Genomic DNA, 20047 nt, shown 5'->3' with positions numbered 1-20047 from the left:
CGCATACGTCGCCCCATCCTATCAACACCTTGGGAGTCATAGAAGCAGAAGTTGGCCTCCTATGTGCCTTGCGCATGTGGTTGGCCCAAAATTTATGTTCCCGGAAAATGATAGCCATGAAGATTGGTGGTTGTAAAGACCCTCTAAAATAGTCATTCGCTATTCTTAGCCGTCGAGACATTCCTTGACCCTAGAGCATCCTAAAGGCGGTCTCCGACCGCGACCACAAGTTAGGCGGGACTATCCGCTAAGTTTATGAATATCAATAAGCGGAGAAAAATAAACTTATCAGGATACCCTTAGTAACGGCGAGCGAACCGGGAATAGCGCAGCTTGAGAATTGGGCGCCTTCAGCGACCGAATTATAGTATGGAGAAGTGACCTCAGAGGCAGACCGGGCCCAAGTCCCCTGGAAGGGGGCGCCATAGAGGGTGAGAGCCCCGTCATGCCCGAACCCTATCGCACTATGAGGCGCTGTCTATGAGTCGGGTTTTTTGGGAATGCATTCCAAATCGGGCGGTAAATTCCGTCCAAGGCTAAATATGGGAGAGAGACCGATAGCGAACAATTACCGCAAGGAAAAGATGGAAATGACTTTGAAAAGAGAGTCACAGAGTGCTAGAAATTGTCGGGAGGGAAGCGGATGGGGGCCAGCGATGTGCCCTGGTCGGATGGGGAACGACCTGCTCGGGGTGCATACCAATATGGATTGCAACGGCAGCCCAGGCCTGGGCTTTTGATACGTCCGTGGAGATCCTATCGCTGCGATTGTGGAATGCAGCGCGCACCACTACGGCGTGCCTCGGCACCAGCGCTCTCAGGGTATTGGCCAACGGGTTCCCCATTCGGCCCGTCTTGAAACACAGACCAAGCACTCTGACATTTGTGCAAGTCAACGGGTGAGTAAACTCATAAGGTGCAAAGAAGCTGACATGCGAGATTCCCTAGTAGGTTGCACCGCCGAATGACCTTGATCTTATGAGAAGGGTTCGAGTGAGAGCATGCCTTTCGGGACCTGAACGATTGTGTTTCTGTATTATGGGAAACCTCTTTTTCTTGACTTCTGACTAGTAGAGACCTGATGCCCCTGATTTTCTAGCGGGTGGAGACCTGATTCCCCCGATTCTCTTGCTGGTGGAGACATGATACCCTCGATTCTATGGCTGGTGGAGACCTGATGCCCCTGATTGTCTTGTTGGTGGAGACATGATGCCCCCGATTCTCTGGCTGGTAGAGACCCGATGCCCCCTGTTTTTGACTGGTGGAGGCCTTATTTCTCCATGTCTTCTGCTTTTGAAGCTGATATTTGTTGCTTGTTCTAGTGTTGGAGTAGGGATGGCGCCTTGTCATATTTAAGCTCACCTCTAGTTAAGATGGAGGTTCGAAGCCTGGTGTTTCTGGGGAATGATTCCTTGCACGGTGGCCCACTGTCTGACCAATAGGTTGTCTGCTCTGTGCGTTTCTGGGCGGTGTAGGCTTGGCGCATGCTGACTTTGGTGGTGGCTTTTGAAGATAGAGGGCTGGTGCCTGCTAGTTCTAGAATGGGAGTAAGGCTTAAAGCTATTTACCGTGTCTGTACAGATAAGGGTAAAAATGCCAGAATGCAATATGATCTATTCTATATGTATGCATATGTTTGCACTAAAATTAAAAATATGGCTAAAAGGCCATAAAGCCCATATTCTTTTTCAAAAGATAGAAAAAGTTAATGGAAAAAATTGGCCAGAGGTTAGAAGTTTAATTTCAGAGGTTGACTCCAGAAGTTAATTTTCATAAGTTGATTCCAGAGGTTGACTCCAGTTGATTCCAGAATTTAATTTTCAGAAGTTGATTCCAGATGTTGACTCTATTTGACTCTAGAAGTTTAATTTCAGAGGTTGATTTTATAAGTTAATTTCCAGAAGTTAATTTCAGAGGTTGATACCATTTGACTCCAGAAGTTTAATTTCAGAGGTTGACTCTAGAATTTAATTTCCAAAGGTTGACTCTACTTAATTTCTAGAAGTTGACTGCAGAAGTTAATTTCAGAGGCTGACTCCTAATTCTCAGAAAATTCAGAAGGCCTTAGTCCGTTGCCAGAAGATTAAACCCATATTTAAGATGGCCATTAAATTGAGTTTAAATGACCAAGAGTCTAAGGATATTTTTTTCTAAAGAATAAAAGTTAAAAAGCACGTTCTTTTGAGAAGCAACAGTTAAGAGACACGATTTACAGTTTCTTAAAGGTGGAGAGAACGTGTGCAGTTGAAAGAAGCGATAGTTTTCACAAATGACAAAGGCTATAAATAAGAGAAGAGCAGCAAGTTTGCAACCCCGATCAAATTTCACAAAAAACCAGCCCAAACGCAAAAAACACCAAATATCAGCAATTCAATTTTCTTCAATATGTAAAGAACTTTACGATTGAACTTCTGCATTTTTTACTCAAATACATGTACTTTCGTTTTATTCAATTAGTAAACATATTTACAGTTTAATTTCTTTGTTTTAGCATTACTTGATTGGTGTACTTGTAATAAGGTTAACAAAGCCCCAATCGCTTGTTTTAAGAAATTAAGTTCACAATTGGAATTCGCTTCCTGGCACGCTCGCATTTTTGCACACACTTGTTATTACGGTTATTTTGACAAACGCAAAATGCCAGCAACTATTTTTGGCACGCCCAGTGGGACACGAAGAGTTATGGCTAGAACTCGAAGTGAGAAAGGAAAAGGCGTTATTGTATCCCAAGATGCAATGGATGATCCTACCTCTCTAAATGTAGGACATGGAGACTATGTGGCTCACATTGTCCGAAGCATTGAAAAAGAAAATTTGCCTCTAGGAGAGGAGAGTGAAGATGTGCCTCCTGGCTTTGGAGAGCAACAGACACCAACTCAGCGAAATTTTAAGCCGAGATTGGTAGAGGCTTTAGACATGCTGTCAAAAGCCATGTTAGACATGAAGCAGACTCAGGCTAGCTTTAACCAAGCATAGGCCGAGTTGACCAGGAAGCAGCAGTTTGAGATGGAACGCTATTTGGCAGAATTGATAGTTATTGTCAAATTATCATCTCATGGGGGTGATGTACCAGAGGCTGTTAACACGGCCAAACGAAATCCTAACGGACTCGGGGGGCAGTCATTTGGAGGAATCCAGGAGATTGGGAGCACTAGTCATGTGCTTATCTCAAACCCATCCTCTGAAGAAAGGTACGTACCTCCTCACAAAAGAGATGGACCTGTTCATTTTAATTCATTTAAAACTAATAATCAAACTGGCCGGAATTCTAGGCCGTTTAATGCAGGTACCGTTCATTCTTACATGGATGATCCAGAGGTTAATCAAAATTATGTCCAACCTTTGGCATAGGGGGCAACTATTTTCCCAGGGGAGGAACCAACCTCTGCCATTCCAACCTCTATCACGACCACTTGACATGAAGGTTGTGAGAGGAGTCGTTCATCCTTCCATGAATGATCCATAGGTTAATCAAAATTATGTCCAACCTCTGGGCACAGGGGTCAACTATTTTCCCCAGGGGAGGAACCAACCTCTAGCACGGCCACTTGACATGGAGGCTGTGAGAGGAGTCGTTCATCCTTCCATGGAGGATTGAGAGGTTAATGAAAATTATGATCAACCTCCGGGCTTAGGAGGCAATTATTTTCCACAAGGGAGGAACCCACCTCTCCCACTCAAACCTTTGAGGAGGCCACTCGACGTGGAGGCTATAAGAGAAGCCATCCATGAGCTATATGGTCCAGGTCTGAGAAAAATTGACCGACCAGAATTTTACAAACCGTATTCAGATCTTATTGACAAGGGATCCATAGTGAATATTAAACCATTCACCACTGTCACTAACATGGTGGAAGTTTTCTACTATGATTCCTATGTTGGCCCCATTCACTTTACTGGAAAAAATAAAAAAGGCCAACCAAAGAAAAATAAACCTCTAGAGATTCATCAAGAGGTTAAAAAGAAAGCACAGAAAATATTAGAATCAACGGCTATTGTTCCATACAACAAGCCGTGCTCCTCCATTACTATTGAAGAATTTCATATTTAAGCTCACCTCTAGTAAGTTTGTAGGAGATGCATCTGTAAGTTTGATGGAACGTATGCAGCATATTATGGAGGAGAGCAATTCGGCAGAGGTTCTTGATGCCGAAGTAACATTTCAAGAAGATTAGCTAGTATGGAAATTGATCTTACCCTCTGGTACGAAAGACAGAGAATATGGGAAATGGTCTGGGAAGGACCATTCTTGGTCCACAAGGTGATGAAGGGGAACGCATACATGCTATCAAGTCTAGAAGGTGAACCTTATTAAAAATTATTCAATGGAAAATACTTGAAGAAGTACAATCCCACCATATGGGAGAAATACAATTTGGAAATGACTTAATGGCTTTTAGCCATACATGTACCGCAGATTATGCAAGTGTGTTTTAGAAATGTCAATACATGAGTTGTAACATGATGGCTTCTAGCCAAGTATATTATTAAAGTCTTAGGAGTTTGGCTGTTTTGGCTAAGCACTACTTTTTTTTTTTTTAAATTTCCATTTTGACACAAGTTGTAATGTGATGGCTTTTAGCCATTTTTGATATTTGAAGTTCTAAAAGTTTGGCTATCTTAGCTAAACTGGCCTTTAACAATTCTTCTAGAAATAAGAGGCTATGACTAGTTGACTCTAGGAAGTTAATTTTAGAAGTCGATTCTAGAAGTTGATTCCAGAAGTTTGATTTCAGAGGTTGACTCCAGACGTTGACTCTAGAGGTTAATTTCAAAAGTTGACTCTAGAGGTTGACTCTAGAGGTTAATTTTAGTTGGCATAGAAAATAGTGTAACCACTTGGAAATAAAAATGGAAAGTTTGGAAAATGGTCACTTACTGGAAAGGACCATTCAAGACACCTCAAATGGACTCTGTAAAAACTCATCTAACAAGAAGTATTTATAGAAGCCTTTATGGGAGAGGGGAAGGGATATGTGATAGCCAATGAATGGTTGACCTTTAAAAACTTTAGTTCATCTTTTCCGCTATCCTACTATGAATTCCCTATTGAAAGTAGGCCAAAGGATCTCTATTTTTCTTAGACTTCTGAACTATTGTTTGGCTACCTAAGCTAAAAATTCAAAAGAAAATTCAACAACAAAAACGGCCACATAAATGCAAAGGCATGGCTGTAAGTGACACATGTGCATTATTCGTGTAACAAACTCTGGTATGGACATCACATTACTAAACAAGTATATAGTGAATGCAATGCATGGCTGTACCTGCATGTGAATCTTGGTGTGGAACACAAATAATAAATAAATGGCGGGAGAGCCATCTTCACACCAAGACATTTGAAATTGAAGTTCAAAAAGTACCTATATGGCGTCCCTGTAATGCAATGCGTGTACAAGTGGATATGTGAAAGTGTCTGTGTCACAACAAGCAAGTAATGGCCAAAAGGCCGTGTGAGAAAACATGTCCTGATATATAAAGAAAAGCCAAAGGAAATCCCTATGGTTTAACAAAAATTAAAATTAAAAATATAAATATAAATTTTTAACCCACGTTCTTATCAAGAGTTAGAAAGGCTATTAGACAGTGATTAATTGGCCAGAAGCTAACTCAAGAGATTTGGCCAGAAGCGAACTCCAGAGGTTTGGCCAGAGGTCGACTCTAAAGGTTTGGCCAACTCTAAAAGTTTGGCAAGAGGTTGACTCTAAAGGTTTGGCCAGAGGTTGATTTCAGAGGTTGGCCAAAATGTCCAGAAACATATTAATGAAAGTAAATTAAAAAAAAGAAGAGAAAAAGGACTTACCTGCTGCTCGAGTACGCTGTCTTATCTGCTGTTGTTGCTGGTCGCAAGACTACTGTTGTCGGTCGGACTCCTGGCGGCTGTGAGCTGCTGCTGGCTGGCGTTAGGAAGAGAAGCTGTATAGCTGCTAGAACCAGGCGGAGGGAAGCTTTAAGAAGAAGGGAGCTGTTGTGAACTGCCGGCTGCAGGAAGAGCTGCTGCCGAAGAAAAGTTTGCATACGCTGCTGTTGGGGGAAAGCGGCTTGACGACGGCACTGAGCTGCTCACCATTGCCGCCAAAGACTATTGTTGCCGAAGGGAAACGACGGACGGCTGCTGGACCGGACCGGGCGAGTTGGAGACGACGGCTGGAGCAGCTGGGTCGTTGGTCGCTGGATCTTTCGCCGTGGGGCTGCTGGGTGCCGACGATGGGAAGATGGCCGGTCCTTCATCCTTCTCTTAAATTCATTCTTTACCAATTGATAATGAAGGAAGAGGTGGATCAATTTTAATTTTTGGAGTATTAGGGTTTTGTGCCATGGTTTTTGGGGAAGAAGATGAATTTGAATTTTTTTGATTTTCTAAAACCCTTTCACCTTTTGGACTTGTCTATTTTTGAAATTTTTGAAATGATGATTTCTAAAGAATTTGCACACCTCTAAAAATCCTTATCAATTTCAGAAAATAAAACCTTAGCCCTAACCATGGTGAAAGCTAAATGTTTTTAGTTTTGGCGAAAAGAATACATATAAATGAATTTATTCCTAAAAAGCCTATTAAATAAGGGACATTGTTTGCACTAAAATAAAAAATATGGCTAAAAGGACATAAAGCCCATATTCTTTTTCAAAAGATAAAAAAAGTTAATGGAAAAAATTGGCCAGAGGTTGGATGTTTAATTTCAGAGGTTGGCTCCATAAGTTAATTTTCAGAAGTTGATTCCAGAGGTTAACTCCAGTTGACTCCAGAAGTTAATTTTCAGAAGTTGATTCCAGATGTTGACTCTATTTGACTCCAGAAGTTTAATTTCAAAGTTTGATTCCAGAAGTTAATTTCTAGAAATTAATTCCAGAGGTTGATTCCATTTGACTCCAGAAGTTTAATTTCAGAGGTTGACTCTAGAAGTTAATTTTCAGAGGTTGATTTCACTTAATTTCTAGAAGTTGACTGCAGAAGTTGATTTCAGAGGTTGACTCCTAATTCAGAAGATTCAGAAGGCCCAAGTTCGTTGTCAGAAGATTAAGCTCATATTTAAGATGCCCATTAAATTAAGTTTAAATGGCCAAGAGCCTAAGAATATTTTTGTCTGAAGAATAAAAGTTAAAAAGCACGTTCTTTTGAGTAGCAACAGTTAAGAGACACAATTTACAGTTTCTTAAAGGTGGAGAAGAACGTGTGCAGTTGAAAGAAGCGACAGTTTTCACAAATAAAAAAGGCTATAAATAAGAGAAGAGCAGTAAGTTTGCAACCCCCAATCAAATTCCACAAAAAACCAGCCCAAAGGCAAAAAACATCAAATCTCAGCAATTCAATTTTTTCAATAAGTAAAGAACTTTACGGTTGAACTTCTGCATTTTTTACTCTAAAACCTGTACTTTTGTTTTATTCAATTAGTAAACATATTTACAGTTGAATTTCTTTGTTTTAGCATTTCTTGATTGGAGTACATGTAATAAGGTTAACCAAGCCCCAATCGCTTGTTTTAAGAAGTTAAGTTCACAATTGGAATCTGCTTCCTGGAACGCCCGTATTTTTGCACACACTTGTTGTTACTGTTATTTTCACAAACGCAAAACGCCAGTAACAACATGTATGCAATTTTTAGCTCTGACTGCTCTCTGGTTTATTGTAGTACTGCATGGACGATCTGGGCCGTAAGTTGTAGCGGGCGGAGTTGGCTCCTGCTGATAGTGGAGCTGATATTCTATTTGGATTTCCTAGCGGTAGCTAATATGACTTCCGTGTCGGAGGTCGTGGAATTGAAGCCCGTTGTGATTGTGGAGACCTTGCTTCTTCTTTTAACGGTGTACATGCCTGGCGCGACGACGATGCTGATGATGAGTTCTCCGGAAGCAATGATGGACATTTTGAGACACTGGTGTAGGACTGGGATTTTGACGAGTAGGATTATGTCCCTTGTAGCGACTTTTTGTATGTTAGTACGTTGTTTCCTACGCGAGGATACTTTGCTTGCCAATATGCATCGTTGCTTCGCGTTCCGGACGACTGTTTAAGTTTCTGGTATCCAAAAAGTGATCTGATTCTTTTTCTTCTTCTAGAATCAACCCGTCATTTATTGTTGGGTTTAGGAGCCCGTATTCTCGTGACGATTAAATTGCGGGAAGTCTCAGTCTTGAGATGTTGCCATAATCGGGAGACTGTAGTCCCGTGACGATTGAATTATAGAAAGCCTTAGTCCCGAGATGCTGCCATAATCGGGAGCCCGTAGTCCCTTGACGATTGAATTATAAGAAGCGTCAGTCCCGAGATGTTGCCATACTCGGCAACACGTAGTCCCTGAGTATTTGAACAGTGGGGGCCCGTAGTCCCGTGATGTTTGGATGGTGGGAAACCGTAGTCCTATACTTTTTGATTGAGGAAATCTTATGCCCTTACTATTGCCTTGCTAGTGGGAAGCTGTAGTCCCGTGATCCTTTGGTTTGTGAAAAGCTGTAGTCCAGGGATCCTCTGGTTTGTGGGAAGCCGTAGTCCTTGAGTTCTTTAATTGTGGGAATCTGTTGTCCCTGAGTACTTGAATAATGAGAATCTGTAGTCCCATGATTTTTAACTAATAGGAAGCTTGTGATGTTATTGTAATTGGGAGCTCATAGTCCTGTAAGTATTGAATCGTGGGACGCCTTAGTCTTATGATCCATTGGGTCTAAAATTATTTTCGACCTTGGACTAAACATAATACCGCCCCACCTGAATTGAATTTGAGGCTCCGCCTAAATCTATAAGTTCAGCAAACATTTTCATGTTTTAATGCAAATGAAAAAGCTAAATTTAGGGTATCAAAAAAAGAAGAAGCTAAATTTAGTAATAACTTGTTGGTCAAGCTCAGGCCTGAGTGAATGCAACTGGAAAGGTTGTTCGATTGTGTTAACATTGATTTCTTTTGTCATTTTTTCTAATGGAGCATGCGCCTGTTTGTACTTTCACCTGTCTCACTCTGACCTATACTTTTATTTTGGTACACTTCTACGCTAAAGTAGAGTGGCAGCTGAATCTAGTCTTCCCATCCACTCTACTCGTCTCTGACATAAAAATAAAATTTTCAAATATTAATTTTATACTATTATCATTAATGTGTATATATATATATAAACAAAGGATCAATTCACCCCCTCAATTTGTCATAAATACTAAAATTGATCCAAGGTCGTGAAACTGGACGGAATAGCTAATTTAACATAATTAACCCTAATTAACTTTATACATCAAATATTGCTTTGTCCTGCATTTTAGATACAGCCCGTAATATTTTATATCCCAAAGTTGGAATTTGCAACTTTGGTTACCATAATCAGAATGTTATACATGTATGCTTTGTAGTAATTTAAAATTTTGGTTAACGGACTTTGTTGGGACGGCGAAATACAAAACCTACAACCATGCACACACCAATATAGGAGGTTTGGTTTTTGTTGATTAGCGGTGGTTTGATAATTTTCTTTTTAAAGTACATTTGATAAATTATTTGACGTCCACAACAAAGTGAAGGAAGCGAAGCAAATCAAGAATCTCTCTTTTGGCGGGTAAATCACTAATTTTTCTACACTTTTACCCAGCAAAAAGTAAATCACATTGACCGCTATCTTTCTTTTTTACTTTTTGATACAAAATGTTAAAACCCATTACTTTAAGATCTTGGTGATGGAATGATTGTATTTTATCTCTTGACTTCCATGGGGGAGCAGTTTGTTGTGCTGTTCCATTTTATAGCTATTTAATGACTTGGCTCATTTTTCGTGCTTGAAACAAGTTCCTCTTTTCAAGCTGCATCTTTCTCAAGTTTCGAAGCTGAATCAATCCGTCTCTTATAGAAGCTGTAATTTCAGCAAATTTAGTAAGTATCACGTAGCCTTTTCTGCGTCTTATTCTATTCAATGGTATTAGATATCATATCACTGATTACATAGTTGAAAGGTTTATTTTTCTGTAGGGTCACAATGAAGCTTTTTAGGGTTTTAGTGTTATCCTTGTTCTTATTTTCCGCTATGGGCCAACTCCCTTCACCAGGCATTTACAATTGCTTGAATTTAAGAAGGGTATGAAGCATGACCCTCGGGTTATGTCCTTCAATCTTGGAAGGAGGAGTCCATTGATTTTGATGGATGACCGTCTTCTTGGAATGGTATTGTCTGTAACGGTGGAAATGTTGCTGCAGTTGTTCTGATAACTTGGGTCTTTTGGCTGATGGTGATCTGAGTATGTTTGCAAACCTTACACAGCTTGCAAGTTGTCCATGGAAAATAACTTTTTGACAGGCAAGCTTCCGGACAATATTGTCAGCTTCAGAAGCCTCGAGTTCTTGGACGTGTCTAACAATCTATTTTCGTTTACTTTACCAAATGGGTTTGTTAAATTAGGGAGCTTAAAGAACTTCTCCTTAGTTTGTAATAACTTTTCTGGCTCAATTCCAGATTCTTTTTCTGGACTTGTATCGGTCCAGTTTGTGGACTTGAGTCGCAATTCCTTTTCTGGGTCACTGCCAACCACTATGACTGAGATGAATAACCTGCTATATTTGAATCATTCTTTCAATAGGTTGATTAAGAGAATTCCAAGGGGTTTTGAGCTCATTTCTGGTCTACAAGTGCTCGACTTGCATGGGAATAAGTTTGATGGCCATCTAGATGGGAAGTTTTTTCTTCTTACTAATGTCAGCTATGTTGATTTGAGTGTGAATATGCTGGTCAGCTCTAGTCCTGAGAAGTTGTTGCTGGGTATTTCTGAAAGCATTAAGCACCTGAATCTCAGCCACAACCAGCTCACTGGATCATTGCTGGCGGATGTGCGCTTATGTGCAAGCTTGAAGATTTTGGACTTGAGATACAATCATCATTCCGGGGACTTGCCTGGATTTGATTTTGCTTATCAACTTCAAGTCCTGAGGCTCCGCAATAACTTGTTTTCAGGGTCTGTTCCTAATGATTTACTGAAAGGATATTCATCACTTTTAACTGAATTGGATTTGAGTGCCAACAATCTCTCAGGTATCTCTTTAATTTTTATTTAGCTTCTTGCTAAATGATTACTTGTATTTCAATGTCCTTGTGCTCTGATTCGCTCCTTTTTGGCAGTTCGCTTTGTCCTGAAACTCTAATTTTCATATTGCAGGACCAATAAGTATGATATTGTCAATAACATTACGCGTCCTTGATCTCTCATCCAATGGGCTTACTGGCGAACTTCCTTTAGTGACAGGAAGTTGTGCTGTGCTTGATCGGTCAAACAACCAATTTGAAGGAAATCTAACCAAGATAATCAAGTGGGGAATATTGAAAACCTTGATCTTAGCCAGAATCGTTTGACGGGTGCATTTCCTGAAGTGGTCCCGCAATTTTTGCGCTTAAATTATCTCAACCTCTCCCATAATTATTTTACTAGTTCTCTTCCAAAAGCTGTTTCTCAACATCCACAGCTTCAAGTCCTAGATCTTAGTTCCAACCAGTTGGATGGACCACTTCTTTGTGTGCAAGTCAAGAAAGAGCACTCTCTTGAGTGTGAATGCAATATTCTGCTGATTATGGAAGGTCCGATGTGATAACTTCAGAATTTCGTTGCCTTATTCCAATGCGAACACATTTTTGCGCATATCCAGGTGTCAACTGGCCCTTGATCGGCCTGATGTCGTGGGCCGGCTGAAGGCCGGCCGACCTGCCTTCCTTTGGGTCTTGACCGGTTCGATTCAAATCGAACCGGTTGGGCTTGGGTTTGGCTCCGTTTTTCTGAATTCTTCTGACTTTGACTATTTGATCCTGTTTTAATTGTAAATACCCCAAAAATGATAAGATTTAATATTTATTCTTAAAAACTGCAGAACACAAAATCCTAACTATTTGAGCTTTTATTTTACTAATAAGTACTGAAAACTGACGAATAAATGCTATAAAAACTACGTAAAATAATAGCTTATCAAACCTCCTCACACTAAAGCTTTGTTTGTCCTCAAGCAAAACATGAATCTTGCCCTAACTATAACTAACCCTGGCTCGAAACATGTTAAATACAAGTCAACAATTAATTTACCAAACTAATGAATCAACTAAGTGAGATTTTCTAAACCAACAACCATTAATGATACAGACAAATGATGGATGAAAACAGAATGACATAATCCGATAACACTAAGAATAGTATCATTCTAGCTTATGCAACACCGAATACCACTAATGAATCACCATCGTTTGCGGGATATGTGAAAAGTAGTCAATTTTATTACTTAGGAAATCATGTCAATAACTCATAATAAATAAGCAAATGGCATTAATTCCTCACAAGTTTTCACTCCGACACTCATGTGTTTGAGGTGTGAAATCAACAATATCTCTCAATTGAAAATATGCGAATTTACCATAGGCTTGCTCATAGTTCCGGACTCCGCTACTTGGCTCGGTTTTCGACAAAAATCACTTGGTCTTTATTTTTTGGTTTGATGGGGTTAAAAGCAAAAATAGGTAATAATTTTTTTTTTTTGAATTTTTGAAATAACTTGACTTGAATCAACTTTTCTTTGAAGTGTAAAATAGTGGACTAGTTTGGAATTTTTCTTTGAACAAGTGAACTTTCTTTTCTTTTTATTTGCCTTTTTCTTTTTCTTTTGATTTTCTTTTCCTTTTCTTGCTTTTTCTTGCATCTTTTCTTTTATTGAAAGGCATTTATTTTCTTTTTAAGGCATTTGTTCACTTTTTTTTTATCATCAAGCTAAAATCACGCTTTTCTTCAATTCTTGTTGATCAAATCAAGTTGAGGTGTTTGAAAGAGGTAGAGGTTTGACGGGTAAAAGATGTGAAATGTGGGGTGAAAATCAAGAAAAAGGTTGAGGTTCAAAATTTGTGTAATCTAATGGGTGAAGGGTAGGCTATTTAAGTGGTTTAAAATGAATTGTGTATACCTAAATGCCAAGTTCATCTAAATTTCAAAAAGTCAACCGTGTAACTTTGAACGAACACTGAGCAAGTTCTAGAAATGCAGCATGTTAATCAATTCTCACAACAAGAAATTAGGCTGGAACTCTCAAAAATAATGTTGTGTTTTTCCATTTACTTAAGTATTACAAATCATGCCAAAATTTGCAAAAAGTTCGAAAATGACTCAATTTTTGATAAAAAGCAAACATGTCATGATTCCACATCAAGTTCTTCAATCGAGTTTCAGTGGTTACTAAAGGCTAGATATTGAATTCACCCTAATCCTATCGAATCATGTCATAAAATTAACATTTTTATTTGTCGAGCATCATTAACTATTGTTAGAATTGAAAACCGCACTTATATTTATTCAAAGTTTGAAACTAATTATTTGACAAATATTTAAAATTTCAAGCCAAAACTTTATTTATTTTTCTGTTCACATTTTTCTTTGATTTTTCCTCCTCACACTATTTTTAACCATAATTTAAACTAAAATTATATATATATAAAATATATATTTTTTATTTTAAATTTTTTGTTTTTTAAATTTTTTATTATTATGATTTTTTCTTTTCCCACCCCCTTACTAGAATGATGCATTGTCCTCAATGTATGAGAAAGTGCAAAACAAATGAAAGAAGAGTAATAATAAAAAATTAAAATTGCTTCTCTTTTTGACGAGACGGCGAAAATTGCTCCACAAGTGGTTGCAAGCTGCTCCATTTTCTCCGATTTCCAAAGTCCTTCGCAAGTAGCGTTGGGATGGATAACAAAAATATAAAAGCAACCGTTTAAACTAAACCGAAAAATAAAATAACAAAGAAATCTAAAAGGGGCAAATGAAAATTGTAAGATGACCTAATAATTCAATCAAACTAAAGCCCTATATGCAAATTGATTCCTTTCCAAAATATCCAACTTCCCTTCATCCACAAGGCGACGGCTTCCAAACCCGGCAATATAGTTTCCGAGGACGTCCAACTTTGCCTTGCCTTGCGAACATAGGACGTCCTCTACCACGGACTAACTCACACCAACTGTCATCTATCTCCGGAGGATAGTCTATCTCCTCAAGGTTCTCCAACTCTGAGATCTCATCATCCGTGAGGAATTGACGCGGCACCTTTCTCTTGTCATCTTCAATATCGTCGCTAATGAAAATGGGATTATCACTAGTGCCCTTCTCAAGTGTGATGGGGTTAGTCTTATCCTTCTTTGCTTGCGGCTCCTTGGAAGATCTAGCGGTCGCTTTTTGCTTCATGGTCACCTACAAAAGTTATAACAATCATTCCAACACAATCACAACTTACAAAGTCTAACACCTTCTATCCAATTTACAACATCAAATTCACACAACGCATAACTATGTTAACTATGTTAATTAACAAGTATAAATGAGATATTAGTGTGTAATTACTCCTACATCTTAACAATATGTTATGCAAAGCATTGAATTACACTTATTTTGCCAAATTGCCAATTCCCCCAATTTTGGTTTCCTTGGGTTCTAAGTGAAATTTACAAGTTCTAAATAATTAAAGCAATCAAAGCACATTTTAACTAATGGGTAATCACTCTTATTTCTATCAAAACAATCTCTAATCATCAATTGCACAAAAACTACAACAATTAGTACCTAATTTTGAAAAGAGAAATTCAAAGTGAAAGATGGTACATACCTTAGAGTTCATGTAGTATGTTGAGTATTGACTTAAAAAGAAGAGATGAAGCACTAAAAGCAAAGCAAATCAATCTCTTGGAATGATTGTCCCCCAAGTTGAAGCTCAAAAATTCGGTCTAGAGTTTTGAAAGGTGACAAGTTTTTAAAGAGGAGAAGGAAAATTGAAAATTGCCCTTTAAATAGCAAACAGCAAATCAGCCGGCTCTTGACCGGCCTGCCATCGAGGGACGGCTGAAGGCCGGCTGAGCAACTGCTCTCTTTTTTAATTGTTTTGAAATTTAATCTTCAGCCGGCTCCCGGCCGGTCTGAGTGGCAAGGCCGGCTGGAGGCCGGCTGAGGATCTGTATTATTTTTCGAATTTTTTTTTAATATTTTTGATTTTATGTGTTTAATTTATTTTTGTGCTTTTAAACATAATATGAACATTAATATGACAAATTAAAGCAAATGACAACACAAGTACTAATAATTTGGACTTTATTATTCGATAATTCAAAGGGGTTCACAACATACGGACTCCAAATAAAAATAACAAAACGACTCAATAATTTAAATAACTTAAACGAAAAAACTTTTTAATTTCCAAAAGCCAATCTTTTCTTCGTTATCAAGTCATCCTCTTCCAACACATGCAATAGGCTTTCATAGGGCGACCGGCTCTTCCCTCCCTCACAATTCTATGGCGACTCCTACCACGAACTAGCTCCCACCTTAAGTTCTCCATTTCATAAGGGCTAGCCACTTCCTCACGCTCCCTCATGGTCCAAGCATTTTCTATCGCCTCTTCTTCCTCAAAGAGTTGGTGTTGCACTCTCCTCCTAGTGATTTCACTATTGTCGGGAGCGACAAAAGGATTGATAAAAGTGACGGGAGAGTGCACCGAGGAATCGCTACCATTAGTGGTGGCAGTGTAGTAGGGAGAGAAAATCATTCCAGACACCACGGGATTAAATGATGAATCAATGGCGGCCACGGTCGCCATAGTGTCAGGAACCGCTTCCTCTAAAGCCATAACCTCTACTTCATTCACCTCATCTTCCACCTCTACATTTTCCGCTCCTACATTAACCTCCTCCTCATTTGCTTCCTCCTCCTCATTTTCTTCCTCCTCCTCGGCCTCCTCATCCGAATCCTCCTTGGAAGAGTCGGAGTCTAGATCTGAATCTCGTTCGGAGGGAGGTTCTTGGAAGATTTCATCTAAGAAATCCTCGGGTTGGTGGGGGAGATCTTGCAACCATTCATGCGCATCTTTTGGTGCGTATGGGATCCACACCGGCTCGGTTTCATAATGAGGGTCGCATGTGGAAGGGTCATAGGTGTCATTATTTTCCGTCTCGGAGTGGCTAGTAACTCATGATTGCTAGGTTGTTTGTCTATTTGTTCTAGAGGGTATGTGTAGAGAAGAAAGACTAATGAACTACCTAGGGTTAAAAGTCTAAAGAATTATTAGGATAGTATTATAATGAAAAGGGAAAATAAAAATGCAACAAGGTAATGAAATTCATATTAAACATGATTAAGATAATAAACTAAATTAGGAAGTCAATTAAGAAGCTAATTATGGTGGGAAATGAAATTAGAAAAAGGAAATTATACAAAGTAATCCAAATGGAAAAACTTCCTAAAAGACTAATTATGTTCCCTTATTGGCTTGAAGAAATGATTCAAAATTAACATTAAAGACCTACATTTAAAACTTTATTTGATTTTCTTAAATTTTGATTTTTAATGCAAATATGCACACAATTAAAACAAAAATCGAATTTTTTTTATTTTTTTTAGAAATTCAGTGTCTCGGCCGACCCTCGATATTAGGCCGGCTGGGGGTCAACTGAGCCTCTGCACTTTTTGGACTATTTTTAAATCGTCCTTGCAAACGTCAGCCGGCCCTCGGCCGGCTGGGGGCCGGCTGAGGGGCTGAAATATTTTTTCAAAAATAGAAAAACAAGAAAAAATTTGCGAAAAAGAAAATTGCAAACCTCTCAGGAATGCCTCCCGAGTGCGTTTGTTTAACGTCCAAAGCTCGATTTCATGGTTGAATCACGAGGGAGTGGTTAATGTAATTTGCTCCACCATTTGGTCGGTCAACGGTCCGAGATAGGGTTTGCACCTATGACCATTTACCTTGAAAATTTCCCCTCGTTTGTTCTCCAACTTCAATGCTCCATGCTCCGCCACACTCTTTACTTTGAATGGGCCATTCCATCGTGATTTAAGTTTTCCTGGGAACAACCGCAATCGTGATTTGTAAAGCAAAACCAATGCACCTACCTCAAAAACCTTGGGGCTTATGTGAGCATCGTGCCATCGTTTTGTTTTCTCTTTGTAGAGCTTGACGTTCTCGTACGCCATGAATCGAAACTCATCCAATTCATTTAACTGAAGCATTCGCTTTTCGCCCGCAGCTTTCAAATCAAAATTCAACTTCTTTATCGCCCAATATGCACGATGTTCGAGCTCCAATGGAATATGGCACGCTTTCCATAGACTATGCGAAATGGAGACATTCTGAGAGGCGTTTTAAAAGCCATATGGTATGCCCATAATGCATTGTCTAACTTTAGTGACCAATCCTTTCTTGTGCCATTCACTGTTTTCTCGAGAATTCGCTTCAACTCGCGATTTGATACTTCAACTTGTCCGCTTCTCTGAGGATGATATGGGGTAGCGATGCGGTGGTAGACATTATATTTCTTCATTAAGGCATCAAATTGCCTATTGCAAAAATGAGATCCACCATCGCTTATTATGGCCCTCAGAGTGCCAAACCGATTCATCAGTCGCTTGAGAAACTCCAGCACCACTTTGGCATCATTTCTGGGTAAGGCCTCCGCCTCTACCCATTTGGAAACTTAATCAACACATACCAAAATGTATTGCTTTCCAAAAGACACCGGAAACGGCCCCATGAAATCGATTCCCCATACGTCGAAAATTTCTACCTCTTGGATGGAAGTCAAGGGCATCTCATCTCGTTTACAGATATTTCCAACTCGTTGGCATCGATCGCAATGATTCACAAAATCCTTTGCATCTCTAAAGAGTGTTGTCCAAAAGAATCCGCTTTCAAGCACACGAGCCGCGCGGTTCTTGCCATACCATAGTGCCCCGCATAAGATGACTCATGACAATGACAAAGAATGGGTAGCATCTAGTTAAGAGGCACACATCGTCTTAGCATTCCATCCCCACATACCTTGAAGAGGTACGGTTCATCCCAGAGAAACCTTTTAACATCACTTAAAAACTTTTTCCTTTGATGATAAGACATGTCAGGTGGCATAATATTTGAAGATAAATAATTTGCAATGTCTGCATACCACAGTGTCTCCACCTCAGAAATCATCATAAGCATTTCATCTGGAAATCTCTCATTGATTTCCACTCCTAATGGTATAGGTTCAGGAATTTCTAACCTTGATAAGTGGTCAGCTGCCACATTTTCCGTCCCCTTTTTGTCTTTGATTTTGATGTCAAACTCTTGCATGAGTAGCACCCATCGAATCAGTCTCGGCTTTGCGTCTTGTTTTTCGAAGAGATATCGTAGTGGGGCATGATCCGTGTATATGACAACTTTGAAGCATAGCAAATATGACCAAAACTTATCCAATGCAAACACCACGGCTAGCATTTCCTTCTCAGTGGTGGTGTAATTGAGCTGAGCCCCTGCCATTGTTCTTCTTGCATAATAGATCACATGCAGTTTCTTATCCTTTTCCTGCCCGAAAACACATCCTAGAGCTTGATCTCTTGCGTCGCACATCAGTTAAAAAGGTAGCTCCCAATCTGGCGAAGAGATAATCGCACCGAGACTAGAGCTTCCTTTAGTTTATCGAATGCTAGCAAACAATCATTAGTGAAATCAAAAGGAGCATCTTTCACAAGCAAATTAGTAAGAGGTCTAGCAATTGAGGAAAAATCTTTGATAAAGCGACGATAAAAGCCAGCATGCCCTAGAAAGGCACGAACTCCCTTAATAATGGTCGGTGGTGGAAGTTTCTCGATCACTTCCGTCTTCGCTCTATCTACCTCAATGCCATCCTTCAAAATTTTGTGGCCTAAGACTACTCCTTCTTCCACCATGAAGTGGCATTTCTTCCAATTTAGTACTAAATTTGTCTCTTCACATCTTGCTAGAACTCGATTGACATTCTTTAAACATCCCTCAAAAGAATCTCCAAACACTGAAAAGTCATCCATAAAACTTCCATAACATCCTCCATCATATCAGAAAATATGGAGGTCATGCATCGCTGCTGGTGCGTTACAGAGACAAAACGGCACCCTGCGATATGCAAATGTTCCAAAAGGACTAGTAAAAGTTGTTTTCTCTTGGTCATCCAGAAAAATGAGAATTTGGTTATATCATGAATAACCATCAAGAAAACAATAGAAAGCGTGGCCCGCTACCCGCTCTAACATTTGATCAATAAAAGGTAACAGGAAGTGGTCTTTCCTCGTCTCTGTATTCAACTTGCGGTAGTCAATACAGACACGCCACCCCGTTACTGTCCTTGTGGAGATTTGCTCCCCTTTGTTGTTCTCAATCACTGTCATACCCCCCTTTTTCGGAACACATTAAATGGGACATACCCATGGGCTATCAGAAATGGGGTAAATAATTCCAGCATCAAGTAATTTCACAATTTCTTTGTGAACTACTTCTTTCATGTTTGGATTAAGCCTCCTCTGTCACTGTGCTGACGACTTGGATTCATCCTCAAGATGAATTTTATGCATCACCACTGATGGGCTAATCCCCCTGATGTCAGAAATTTTCCATCCAATTGCCAAAATATGATTTTTCACCACTTGAATCACTTGCTGCTCTTGTGATTCTGTCAATTTGCTTGAGATTATAATTGGCAATGTATTATTTTCACCTACGAATGCGTACCTCGGATGTGATAGAAGCGTTTTAAGCTCCACTTTTGGTGGCTTAACAGAAGATGGTGGTGTTACCCTCTCGTTTCTGATTAACTCCTCTGGTGTAAGTTCATCCTCTTCAGGATCTTCTCCCTCATCTTGTTCAGTTGGTTCTTCAGAGTTGAAAGATACCTCTGATACTTGTGCAGATTCAATTTCCCCCTCTTCTTCACATATCTCAGAAGAGACATGGAGAGAATTTTATACTGCCTGTTGTGTTATAACCTTGTTCCCCGTTGAACACTTGGTGGATTGGACAAACTCTGCACCTGAAATCTTGAAATCGATTAGGTTAGTCTCACTACCTTGGTTTATTGCTTCCATATTCCTCTTGAGTTGTTCGGACACCATTTCATCAAATACATCAACTCGCATGAATCCTTCCTCTTCGGTAGCATTTTGCATCAACTTTTTCATGTCAAATTCCACATTATCTTCGTCAATCCTCAAAGTCAGCTTTCCAGCATGAACATCGATTAGTGCCTTTCCCGTATTCATGAAAGGACGCCCAAGAATCATAGG

The 20047-nt window shown here is 39.5% G+C and overlaps 1 protein-coding gene across 1 annotated transcript; it reads left to right on the top strand.

Moving 5' to 3' along the window:
- Positions 1–7731: 7731 nt before the first annotated feature.
- On the top strand, positions 7732–11772 carry LOC126678240 (LRR receptor-like serine/threonine-protein kinase GHR1). Its single transcript, XM_050373143.1, has 9 exons — positions 7732–7930; positions 8844–8927; positions 9248–9321; positions 9725–9891; positions 10022–10136; positions 10212–10998; positions 11123–11310; positions 11427–11545; positions 11607–11772. Exons 1-9 carry the CDS (start codon positions 7732–7734, stop codon positions 11770–11772), a joined length of 1899 nt encoding a protein of 632 aa, XP_050229100.1.
- The last annotated feature ends 8275 nt before the right edge of the window (positions 11773–20047 follow it).

Source organism: Mercurialis annua, linkage group LG4 (assembly GCF_937616625.2).
Source record: "Mercurialis annua linkage group LG4, ddMerAnnu1.2, whole genome shotgun sequence".
Taxonomy (NCBI): Eukaryota; Viridiplantae; Streptophyta; class Magnoliopsida; order Malpighiales; family Euphorbiaceae; genus Mercurialis; species Mercurialis annua.
This window is presented reverse-complemented; position numbering and strand designations above follow the sequence as displayed.

Bases quoted from the DNA above. Each gene is read 5' to 3' on its own strand.
- LOC126678240 (XM_050373143.1), top strand. From the start codon at position 7,732: ATGACTTCCGTGTCGGAGGTCGTGGAATTGAAGCCCGTTGTGATTGTG. The intron at 8,928-9,247 runs GTTTGTACTTTC...CCTGCATTTTAG, and splicing joins TTCTAATGGAGCATGCGCCT to ATACAGCCCGTAATATTTTA. The intron at 10,999-11,122 runs GTATCTCTTTAA...TTCATATTGCAG, and splicing joins GAGTGCCAACAATCTCTCAG to GACCAATAAGTATGATATTG.